The 13,299-nt window shown below is 30.6% G+C and overlaps 1 protein-coding gene across 5 annotated transcripts in view; it reads left to right on the top strand.

The window, feature by feature from the left end:
- Positions 1-13,299, top strand: part of LOC143250908 (vesicle-associated membrane protein 3-like) — a 33,748-nt gene that overhangs the window by 15,252 nt on the left and 5,197 nt on the right. For 3 of the 5 annotated variants that reach the window (XR_013028432.1, XM_076502086.1, XM_076502097.1), the window contains exons 3-5: positions 1,166-1,244; positions 4,739-4,818; positions 9,470-9,521. Coding sequence is in view for 4 of the 5 variants with exons in the window: in XM_076502086.1 (XP_076358201.1) it covers positions 1,166-1,244; positions 4,739-4,818; positions 9,470-9,521 (211 nt within the window). In the remaining variant the exon portion in view is untranslated. Of the gene's footprint in view, positions 1-1,165; positions 1,245-4,738; positions 4,819-5,496; positions 5,549-9,469; positions 9,522-12,154; positions 12,882-13,299 lie in introns of those variants that run through there. The other 2 variants (XM_076502107.1, XM_076502117.1) reach the window with 2 other exon arrangements.

Here is a 13,299-nt window from a genome sequence, read left to right as displayed (position 1 = left end):
CCTGCAAAGCTGCTGCAAGCTGAAGTAGTCTGCGGTTGAGGTTGTCGCCGTCGCAGACGTCGGTCCAACTCGTCCCAAAGATGTTCGATGGGGTTTAAATCTGGTGATCTGGAGGGCCAGGGAAGAACATTGATGTTGTGGTGAGTTGGGCTGTGTGAGGACGAGTGTTGTCATGTTGAAAAACGTTGTTGACGTTCACCATGATGGGTTGCACATGGGGCCTAAGAATCTCGTTGACGGTTGCGTGCGGTCTGATCGGAAATCCTACACAGCCCTGGTATGGTTGAGGCAGTAGATGTCGCAGTGGTGGTCCTATCCCGAAGGTGACGTAACCTGATGTAGCGATCTTGTGCGGGTGTGGTCACACGAGGTCTGCCAGATCGTGGATGGTCACAGGTTGATCCATGTTGTTGGTGATGATTCCATAGCCTTATGATGGTGCTTGGGTGGACATTCACAGCTCTGGCAACATCTGATCGAGATTTGCCTGCTCCAAGCGACCAATGGCGTTGTTGCGTTGTGCTTCAGTCAGTATTGGCGTAACTGTATTGCGTGTCGGTGGCTTAACACTTAGCTAATGAAACCGAGAACCAGTCACTTTTATAGGGATTTTTCACATGTTGCACTTGCAGAACATGCAGATCTCTCAAACAAATCTATTGGACACGAATGTGTTTTGGCAAAAAATCTGATGTTTTCCTCCGTGTTCAAAGTGCACAACTTTTATTGTCATTTTGGTCTGACAATCAGTGCCTTAACACGTGTAACATCACATACTCTGAGCTTGTAACGTTATTACATATATTTCTCTTTAAAATAACAAAAATATCCCTTTTGCATTTTTTTTTTTTGAAGAGTATATTTTGACATGTACATCTTGTTCATGATCTTAAATTGTATTTGTTAATAACTGACTTGACTGATCATGAAAAAACCTTATTACAAAAATGATTAACATGTCAGTCCTTATAACAAGCTTGTTTAAGTTTATTTACAATCTCTAATATTTCTAACCACAAACTTGTTTATATTTTTATAAATTTGCTCTATCTTTACAAAATATGGCTCCTTTCCCCTGAGATTAAGTGAACTTGTCTTTGTTTTCTATTAATATCCTGTAACACTGTTAAGCTAACTAATATTAATAACCCTAACCCCTTATCAGGTTGTGGATATTATGAAAACCAATGTGGAGAAAGTTTTGGAACGGGATCAGAAACTATCTGAGTTGGATGATCGTGCAGGTAAAAATAGATTTCGATGCTTGACAGTCTTGAAATGATTTTTCATTTTTATAAGCCTGCAAGAGCAGATAATATGGTGTTTAGTATGGCATAAAGTTTCATCTGTGAAAGTATTGTTTTTTTCTTATGTTTTCACATGGTTACAGTTTTAAAGAAGAGGTATTTTACAAGTAGTCAGAATATAATGGGGCAAAAGCTTCACTTATTGTGTTTAATCAGTGTTAAGGCTGAAACATATACATTAAGATATATACATTTTTTTAAAATTTAGACTTAATTGCAAATCAAAGCTAGCAATCACCAAAGTTTGAAAACTAGATATCTTTCTGCTTACCTTATTAGTGTACTGCTTGTGTTGTTTAGAAAAGTTAAGTTTAAGTAAATTTTAAATTGATGTATTATCCAAACAGTTATTTAATTTATGTCTTAGGGAGTAAATTCACACTTAGAACAGTGGTTTAAGGTATCATTTGATAAATATTTTGACAGAGTTGCTAAATTGTTTTTCGTTTTTTTATTGTTATTTTTAGCTTTGTGTTTGTCTAACAATACAGCATTGCGTTTTTATGAGTTATGATACATAACTGATAAAGAAATATTTTTTTGCTGCAGTGTTTTTGGTTCTGTAAAATCTTTCTAGCATGAAGTTATAAAATATTTCTTAGTATCTTATAAATCACCTTTACTTAGCTGTCTGTTGCTGTAAAGTAACTTGAACACTGTTATTTTCTATTGGTATGTATACTGATGTTTCCAAGTCAATTCTGTTTTTTTTTTTTTTTTTTTCACCTAGCCTCTCTTTTGGTGCAGTTTCTAAGTATGTACATATCTTTGTGACTAATGCCCAAGGTTTGTTATCTAAAGACCTCAAGGCATTCTGTTTTTCACAATCAAAATTAATATTTCTTTATTTTATTGCAATTCGAGAACAAATTTAAATTTAAGTAGGATTTACTATTCTAGTGAGGTAACATATATTAAGGTAGTAAGACTAAATTGATTTGATTAGAGATGTTTGATAAAAATACTTATATTTTAATGTATAAAATAATGTATAGTTGATAACAGCTTGTAAATCAAAGATTGATATATAAATGAAGAACCTACAAAATAATCCCCAAAATGATAAATATTATTATAGCATTGATTTTTATTATAATAGTTATTAGTTTGAGCATGGCAGCTCATAGAATGGCTCCAAGTTTTTTAAGTGTAGCTTTTAGCACAGAACTGTCATCTCTTGACTAATTTGAGAACCGATTACAATTTTAAAATCGGGAGGTTAAGCCATTTTTCATTGTTCTATTTGACTAACCCAAGATCTCATTGAGCAATTTATTCTAATTCTACCTAAAAGAATTTCAACTTGAAAGTTGACTGGTAGAAATTGTGATGAGTAATAAAATCAAATTGAATGTACTCAAGCTCAATGCTTGGTATTGTTGGCACACAAAAATATAGCTAATAAAAATAAAAACGATTTATTTACTCTAATCTTGTCTAAAAGAATTTTAGATGCTATAGTTACTGTGAATTCCCTTTTGTTTTTTTTAATTTGATCATTTTCGATTCAAAATTGGAACCATTTAACTCAAGCATGGATATGAAAAATCCAAGTATTTGTAGGAATCCATCCATTTCATATGAAAAGTGAGAGTCCTGAGAAAAATGCAAGTTTAATTAAATCATTTTTGAGTGTGTGGTCAGAATTTGGCCTGATGTTGGGCAAATTTCTTCTGAGTCTAAAATACCATAAGAGCAGACAATACAACACACGCACAGTCTTTCATATTTGATGAACATCATTACGCGTATACTCCAAATGCCCAGGAAATTGGTTTTGTAAGTGATTATAAGAGCACCTCCATCAAGTCTGTCATGATGGTCACTATTTAAGATTTGCTACTGTCCTTTTTTTTATAAAGAAATAAATAGCTTTGAATTCAAATCCTGTTATTATTTGTCATGGCTGTTATGTGTGAAATAATATAATGTATTCAAACTAGGTCAACATTTTAAAGTTGAAATAAGTTGTATGTTAAATTATTTATAAATTCAGACTAGCAATAAGAATTTAATCAAACTTGTGTTTCATCTCATGAACTGCACTCTACATGATGTGAGATTGCAAGGACTGCCATATCTGAGATCATCATAGTTCAGTGGCATGGATTAAACATGTCTCAGTTTGGCCATAAACACTGTTATATTGATGGAAAAAACAGTATAATTCAGTCAGTACAAATTAAATTTAACTATCCAGTTTTGTGAACAAAGAATCATTAACTTGCTAACAACCCCTGGGACTAGGGAAGGGCACTTAAACTAAAAACATACAGTAACTGAGTGTTCCTAACAAAACTTTGTAAGATGTAAAGTTTTTAATATGTTTGTTCACAAAGAACAATGTTATTGTAATTATGGTTTTCAAATAAAAATGTTATTTATGTCATAGTTATTTGCACTCAAACTGTTAAAATAGTTTAAATGCAAGCTAATTTTTATTTTATGTGTAAAAAGAGCTTTCATTTTTCATTTGTGTAACTTCTAGAACCTCCCAAAAGAATATCAAAAGTTTGTTAAAGTAAATGTTTTTTTCATTTTTTTACCATATTACTAACTCCAGCTATTATCGTCAATGTACAATGCAAGGATATGATTAAAACTTGGAAATACAAAAATTACATACCTTTCAAGTTTTTGTAGAATACCCTTAATTATATTGCTTGTTATGTTTATAATTTCGGGTCCTTTCCTTTTCACATATAATTAATTTTTAATGTTTTCCTTTATTTACCGTAACTATTTATTATTATTCTCGGCATAAGTCAACAGCGCCTTCGAGACATTACAGTGTCTTTGGAAGACATGCCCAACGATTTGGCAAAATGTGTTCTCGGGACAGCTGGTTTGGGTATTAAAACTAATTAAAATAAAGTACAGAACAATGTTTTGACCTTCTTAGGTTATCTTCAGGTTAACAACAACAAAAAAGTGCTACAGTTGATAAAGCAGTCAAATATGCTGGTCAGTTACATGTAACTTGTGATGACAATCGTTTGCCAATTTTAAGATAACCATTGTTAAACTATAGTTTAAAATGATCTCTTTCTCATGGCTTTGTATATGCATGTGTACCATATGGAGGCATTAAAGCTTAAAAAACCTGTTAAAGGTGGGTGTGGCACCTGTTATGGGTTGATAAAATTTATTACTTCCTTTACCTGCATTCATTCAGAAAACTTTGAAGTGTACGAGTTAAAAGTTTATGAAAGCATTTTAAACTTAATTCACATAACTTGGTGGTAACGGTGTATAATTAAGTCTTGAATGTAGCACAGTGATTTACATAGTAATGTGTTTAAAGGGGTGCCTGTTGCCTGTTTGTGTAATTATTTAGAGTGTATGAACTGCACTGATTAAGTATACCTTACTTCAGTGAAGATCAAATTTGACATTTTGTAAATGCTTATAAATCTTTGTTTTCATACCAGATGCATTGCAGCAGGGAGCATCACAGTTTGAACAGCAAGCTGGTAAATTGAAGAGAAAATTCTGGTGGAAAAATTGCAAAGTGAGTTAAAAATTGCTTAGTTTTTTAGGATTTGCTGTAAAACATATTTTCAAGTTGTATTAAGGTTCAAGTTGTTGCACAAAGACATTTCCACAAAATGTATTTGTAAAATTTATTAAGATATAAATAATTTAAAATTATTCCACTCTTCCGTAGATAATTAGCTGTAGACATTTTTTTTCTCTTAGAAACATAATTTATGTTTGCAGTTCATCATTGTTTGAGTTATACCAAAGTTCTAGACCTGTCAACTTGCATTTATTTAAAGCAATTAATATTTGAAGATAATTAATGTTTGTTTCTGCCTCTAATTAATTTATATTTCTTAACAATTTTTGTCCCTCCCTAGCACTAGCTGACTCCAGTGGACAGAACTTTGTTTTAAAGTTCTTTTTTAGAAAAATTGTCATAAAATTTTAAAATTTGTTTATAACATGTTTGTTCGGTTTCTTCATTCATCTTGCTCATTGTTTATAGTGATATTATATATACATATATTTTTGGTTAAAATTTGACAAATTAAATCTATATATATGTTGCATTTTGTTGTTAGAGTGTATAAATAACTTGCATTACTCATTTAAAGTAGTCAAAGCTGTTATATTCAGATATTATCAGAGTTAATCCTTGGGAAGTAAAATGGACAGTACATCCTGTAACAGAAATGTATTTTTTCAGATGATTGCTATAATGGTTGGAATTGGTGTAGTTATCATAGTCATTATTGTTGGTAAGTATTTCACTTTCTCTGTTCTCGTGACAGATAACTTTTTCCAGTTCCCATAACAATTGTTTGAGTTAGTAAACTCATTTCAGTGGATTTTTATTACATGCACTTTTGTTTTTAAATCTCTGACTAGGCCCTTTCAAGCAGAAGGTTAGAACATCAAAGACTCAAAATTTAACTTTACACTTGTGTAAACTTTTTATGCCACTATAGTCATTGATTGTCTGTGCAACATATGAAAACAAATTGAACTCAATTGTAAGATGTTTTCTGCAGGGATGTAATGGTAATAACAGAGTATTGTGGTTAACTCATAATTAATCATGACCACATGTTTGCTAAGTATCACTGGCTGTTAGTAACCATGACAGTGGCTTAATCTGGCAAGGGAGTTCAGACCCTCCTTGCCCCATGAATATTTAAGTCAGTTTTTAATTTTTAGCAACTTCTATTTTTGTGCAGTTTGAGAAGGCAACACACACCTGATAGGAGTCTCAAATATTTTATGAACATAAGGACATAGAATTTGGAATTAGTTAATTTATTAAAAATTTCAACAACCTTATTACCACAAGCACCCTTCACTCATTGTTTCAGTGACTTGCATTCAAGAATTTATGAATCTACTTTTTATATTGTACCAATTAATATAGCCTAAAATTGTACTACTAATCCATAATTTATTATTATATAAGCTTTAAGTTCTTAATTTTACAAGACAGTATTTTAAAACACCTTGAATTTCCTGTAATATGACGTTTTCTCTGGAAATCTCTTTATTTTATCCACAACCTCTTCAGTAAGTACGAAATGCAATGTAAGTTACTCACTATAAAATTTTCATTGTTCAAACAAACCACAGTTTTGTTTGGTTAAAGAGTATCAAACAGAAAATCAGACCTCTCTTGCCACATCCTCTCTTTCAGGATTTGTTATTAGTACTTTCTTATGTTTAATTGTGTATTATCAGTAACCACTAGAAAGCCAGTGTTTTGTTTGGTTAAAGAGTATCAAACAGAAAATCAGACCTCTCTTGCCACATCCTCTCTTTCAGGATTTGTTATTAGTACTTTCTTATGTTTAATTGTGTATTATCAGTAACCACTAGAAAGCCAGTGTTTTGTTTGGTTAAAGAGTATCAAACAGAAAATCAGACCTCTCTTGCCACATCCTCTCTTTCAGGATTTGTTATTAGTACTTTCTTATGTTTAATTGTGTATTATCAGTAACCACTAGAAAGCCAGTGTTTTGTTTGGTTAAAGAGTATCAAACAGAAAATCAGACCTCTCTTGCCACATCCTCTCTTTCAGGATTTGTTATTAGTACTTTCTTATGTTTAATTGTGTATTATCAGTAACCACTAGAAAGCCAGTGTTTTCATCAGCCAAATGACTTGTTATATAACTCTTTTCTGAACAGAGAATTGTCAATTTCACTATTAGTGTAAGCTTCATTCACACAGGAAAAATAATGACTGGCTTAAATGATTTTGTAGTGCTTCTTGTCATATAGCTGGAAATCCAGAAAAGTTGTGGTAGTTGGGGAAGTTGTCTACCTTTTGCATATTATTCTATGCTCTTTGGTGCATCATTTAATTATATAAAAATTTAGTGCATTACTACCATTAGTATATAAAAAAATAGGGTTTAGGGTTATAGACATAAAACAGTAAGAAAAAAGAAGATTCAGGTAAGTACTTTATTTATTCTTCACTTATTGTTATAAAATTAATTGAAATGCAAGTACAATAAAAAATGTTTTACAAGGGGGCATGTGAGAGTAGCTAATGGGTAATGCCATTTGATAATGTAATATAAATTCCACATTCCCTGAGTGATTTATAACTGATAATGGCACAAATAGTAGTTAGACGTGGTTTTGAGGACAATAAAATGAAATTTTAAATAGATGTGTACTGTTAGCCACTTAGAATAAATGAATATAGTTTTATATTTCAATTTGAAGTAATTCTGTGAAGTAAAAAGGAGGTTTAAATTTACTCTTTTGGTGGTTATGAGGTTGGGATTAATTGGCCAATATTGTGTAGAGTTAGGGTAGAGAAAATAACAGATGAAATGTAACATTTTCTGAAAACAAATATTTGAAATGTATTTAGGAGGTTTTAGAGATTACATAAATTTGAAATTTATGAGATGAAATTATGTTTTGTGTGTGTGTATGTGTGTGTGTGTAGATTATTACTATTTAGAAACAAATTATTAAATTTATATTTCTTAAAATATATAACAAATCAAAAAGTAAAGCAGACAGTTATCTCTTGTTGCTATGACCTTTGAACTCTGTTGCTGTTGGACATAATTTCTAAGCCTGTTAAAATTTTGCATGTGAAGAATATGAAACAAAATTTTTTTAGGTTTTTTTTTAATTTGGTTGTACAGTTAAATAACCAAAAAAATCATAATAACTGTACTGATACCATAGAATTCCATTATAATTTTAGTAACAAACGTTTTTAGACTTTTAAAAAATATGAAACTTCAAGCAGACTAAAGACACACCCTATCTCATTGAAATCTTGTATCAAAAGAATGTGGTAGCATTTTCAAAGATTGAAATGGCTGAGAAACCCACTCTGGGGAAATTCTAAGTTATTGATTGGTTATTGATATCTCATATACTGTAGTATATGACCATTTCAAAAAATGAGTTGAATGGGGCCGCTGTGTTTGATTCAGAACATATGCCATATCTCAGCAAAATAGAAGATAAGTTTCTTATTTTATATTCTAGCTTGTATATATTAGTAATTTGAGTTCCTAATATGTATGAAGTCATAGACTTAGTATTTTGACATCATAAACATCTAATTTTAAACAGTGTTGCATTCAACATACCATGTGACCACTAAAATCTGTGTTTTGTTTAAATATTTACTTTCAAATTAGGAAATTAACTCATAATATTAAAGTTAGAATTATAACACATACAATTTGATTCCAAACTTACTGGCATAAATTAATGAGATAGTAGTTCAATAAAAGTTTGAATGCAAGTCAATAAATGCAATGACATGACCTTTGATCTGGGAACCTGTAGCTTCAGCCAAAGGGGTAAAACCACTAATAACATTAAAAACCTATTGAAAAATGAAATTAAATGAAGTTTTTAAATTGTGTGCCTTCTTTTATATTTTAAACTATAATAATAATTTTAAATATAATCTCCCCTCTTTTGTTTTTTTTTATTTTTAGTATAAAGCAAACAAGCCTCTGTACTACCTGTAATATTACACCTAACTAGGGATAATGTCAACTAACTAATCTATTCTTACAGTGACTGGCAGTATTACTATTTGGTATGAGATGACCCTGACATAGTGGGTAACATCCCAGACTCTCAGTCCAAGGGTACATTGTTCTCATTCCAATGCTGCAAAAATCTTGCTTTGCATTTTGGAGCCAAGGGTGCATTATAAGAGTTATATTCAAGTTGTACTGACCAATTAGAATAGCCATAGAGCCTGAAGTGCACATTTTTAAATAACTACCTTCACTCTGGTCTGTTGATTCAAAGTTACAGATATCTAGTGCAGATATTCAAATGTGTAGCTTTGCAAGATATCATCTGAAACTAACAAACTTCAAAGTTTGTAAAATAATCTGTTTCCAGAGCTTTCACATATCTGATCATTTTATTCATTTTTAAACCATGAAACTGTATTACTTTATTACTTTAATATACACTTGTTTTGACAGCATATTTTGAACTGTCACAACTTCCTAAACTGTTTCTTTATTATACTTATTATTCATTCTTGAAAAGCCTTGGTCAACTGAAAATGAAAAGTTATTGAAGTGATTTATTTAAATCCATTGAAATTGAGTTTACCAGTCCTTTTATTTGTTCTTGTATTTCTGTTCATTTTGTTAATTAACACCAGTTCCCCTACTTTTTTATTTGCAGATGTGGGCGATAATTATAGGAATAATTCTCATAATTATTATTGTCATTGTTGGTAAGTTTTTGTTTTGTTTTGTATATTTTTTGTTTTGAAGTTTTCTTAAGTTTTTTTTAATTATTTGTTTTTAAAAATATTAGTAAATTTATTTCACTTTTTCCTTGTGATTTTTCTTTTGCTTTGTCAATTTATATTCCTTATTTTCCAAATAATCCGAAATTTAACTTCAATTTAACTAATTTGTACTTTTCATCATTATACATGTTCTTATGTGGTGGTAGTCTTAACTGTTAATCCTCAAATATAGAACTAGTTTTTGTATTGAATGCTAACAGTGTGATCCTCATAATGCATATTGTTGCCTGTTATGACAATATATATGCAAAGAATTGATCAAACATTTTGGGAAAATCACCCACTATCCATGTACTATACAGAGCTTTATCAGTACTTAGTGGGATAAACTGTAGCACTGATGGTACTGTTTAATTTTTGAGGTCAGTGATCCTTTCACCAGCAATCATAGACCCTCAAGCAGTTTGGTGAATAAATGAAGAAATATGTGTAAAAAAATTTATTTTCTTCTAGAATTGACATAGAAATGTTTACATGAATGATTTAAAATATTTATTAATATTTACTTGCAAATGAGCTAAATTCCAGAAAATTAACTGAATGTTTAAAAAAAGATCTTTATTTTCATTTTTCCAATTTTAGTTAATTTGAACAATCTTACACTACAGATCGAAATGGAAATTATATATAAGGGTTAAAGAATTAAACTCAAACTTCAGGAACTGACAACTTGGATTACAAAATAAGAACCTTCCACTTTTGTGGCTAGCTGAGATATCAATGTATTTAGCAAACCTAACAGAGTAGCTTCTCCCACCATTCCATTCATTTAAAAGTTCTTGTATGCTCATGCCTACTTTTCCTAAGTACGTGTTTATAACTAATAGAGAAAGCATGTTTCAAACTTTGTAAATCTGGCAGTTGTTTGTAATTGACTGGAAAGAGAAAGCTGCAGTTTTACTGGAAATGTTGAAGACTAAGTCATTTTTAACCTACATATAGTTTAGAAAGCCAGGTAAATATATACACACACACTTACATACTTTATACATCTATACTGCTAAATTCCAACCATTTTAACAAATGTTTAAAACAGCAATTGCATTTATAAGCTGTTAGAAGGGACACACAAACTAGAAATTGATATCATGCAACTGTTTAATTCAACTTTACATATATTAACCCTTTTCAGGGTAATGAGTGCTACTCGGGTTTATATACCACATTTTACAGTTTAAGTGAAAATAATGATTCTATTTCAACAATTTTTTTATTAAAAATAAGATTGGTGGTTTGATATATCTTAATACTGGATATTATTTTGAAAGAAAAAGGTTTAAATGTTCAGAATTATTTTTGCACAGTGCCCAGGAATCTAATGTGTAAACAACACTCTTATAGATGTTCTTTTGTTTGTCTGTCCCTATGCATTTATATTTGGCAAGAAACTTTCAACTCCTGATAATTTAATTATCAGTGTTTTTTCTGTTGGTTTGACACTTTTATGACCTTACATCAGATCATAACTACAAGCAAAGTTTAAATAGTTTGGATTGGGCAGATTATTAACTATTTATATTAGTGTAAAGTGAATAACGTGGTATGAAAAGTAATTTATAGTTTTGTGAGAAAACTTGCAACCTAACTGGTGCCAAAAAGGACAGTGAAATTAAATGGGAAGTTTATGAGGCTTATAATTAAATCACACATGTGGGAATCTGTTGTTTTTTTTATGTTCTTTTCACATATTAAAATGTTTTTTGTGTTAAATTGTATTTGAAAAAGACATCAGGTAAGCCTTATTAGGTTTAGAGAGTGTGGTAAGCGGTAGCAAAATATTTCAATGATTCGAATCTTAATTTATTGAATTGAAACGACAAACATAAATAAAAGATATTATAATTTATTGTAAACAGAGTATATTTATTAAATATAAATCAATTTTTATTCAGAATATTATCTACTCTGACTTATAACTTTGAAATGTGAGGTTTTCCAAGGTCACTGATAAATTATTAGTTTATCATTATAGTCAGAAATGGTGACTACTGCAATAGGTCAAATAAAAACATCAATGAATATTATTCAAATTTTAAACTGATTACATATATGTTAAATGGAACTTTTTGATCAACAAAAGAAAGTATTTGTAATGTTCTGTAAAACTTTGAGTATTGGTACATAAGAAATTATAGAGAATCTAAATCAAATTATATGAATTTTTCTAAGCCAAAATAAATAGTATTTAGTTTGTTTCTCAGTTTCATGCAGTTTGGTTAATAACTGTCATTGTGAGAAGGAAAGAATCTAAAGATATCACTGACACTCTTACCAAAGTTTAGTAAGGGTTCTTACTGTGTGATTAAATACTAAACTCAGTTATAAGTTTAAAAAATACAAGATGGAGTTGTTGTGAGATTGTATTAGACCAGTGTGATAATTTATTGGAAAGTGCAAATTGCATCATGATTTACAAGTATTAAACTAGTATTGGTTTCACCATTAACATTTAAAGTGTAACTTTTCTTGTGAATATATTTCACCTAACTTCTACTAACACTTTTGTGCTTTCTTTATCTGCTGCTTTCTTTTGTGGTTACCTTTAACCCTGGAAGCCTGGGTCTATAGTGGCTGAGGAAATTGCCAGTCCCCCTCTTGATACTGAAGCCCATGGACAAGTACAGAATCATATTCTACTGGGCCAATGTACATCAGGAGTAGGGAATAAATATATTATGGAAACAAATTCACTTGTAGCAGTCACCTTCCTTTTTCCTCTATCCTCTACCTTTTTGATGTTCATTTTAAATAATGTTAGTTCTTAAATAAATATGGAAGTGTTCACGTTTAAAACTGTCAGTTTGCTATTTATTTGATAGTTGGCTTTTACCTTTGTCAAAGTTAGTGTGCTAGATCTACTAACACAATACCTGAGATCTATATCAAGATATTAACCTGGTTAATTTTGTGCATCAGGTTCCAGGTGTATTGCATGTAAGTTAACCCACCTCCCTGAATTTGTTTCCATAATCTAAATTATTTAAAGGAATCTCATAATTTGATTAACTGATTAGGAACTAATAGATAAATCACTTGTTACCTCTCTGTGTTCATATTTCATAACTCCTTTAATTAGAGCAAATGAATTCATTCTCGTGTGTGGAATGTAGAGAGGTTTGGAGTTGAACAAGATTTGACCAATCATTAAGCAGTTATATTGAAATGTACATTCTGGTTTTGTTTTCCATATATAAGTGCTGTTATCTCTGCCATAAAAGGCAATATGATTTTGTATTTTCATGTTGTAATAAAGCTTCTCATTTTCTTGTTCCTTCCCATTGATGTCCTGTGTCTGAGTTGATAACTTGCTGTAGATGCAGATCATTTGTCATCTTTACTTTGACCCTGCATATACATGTGCTTTCTTGTTTTAACATAACAGTTTTTATTTTAAAGTTTTTGAAATAATTCTTTCAAGTTTGCCTTAATACTGAAGAAGCCAGGAAAGTTTCATTTTTAGTTTAAATATTAGATATGAGTAGCATTGATAAGGAGTCTTGCAGCTTCTCTTAAATGTAAAGTTTAAGAAACAGTTTGTTCAAGTTTACTTTAATACTGAAGAAGCCAGGGAAGTTTTATTTTTAGTTTAAATATTAGATATGAATAGCATTGATCAGAAGTCTTGCAGATTCTCTTAAATGCAAAGTTTATGAAACAGTTTGTTCAAGTTTACCTTAATATTGAAGAAGCCAGAGAATGT

Source organism: Tachypleus tridentatus, chromosome 1 (assembly GCF_004210375.1).
Source record: "Tachypleus tridentatus isolate NWPU-2018 chromosome 1, ASM421037v1, whole genome shotgun sequence".
NCBI classification, from domain to species: domain Eukaryota; kingdom Metazoa; phylum Arthropoda; class Merostomata; order Xiphosura; family Limulidae; genus Tachypleus; species Tachypleus tridentatus.
Note: the sequence above shows the minus strand (reverse complement) of the source record. Positions and strands in the feature narration are given on the sequence as shown.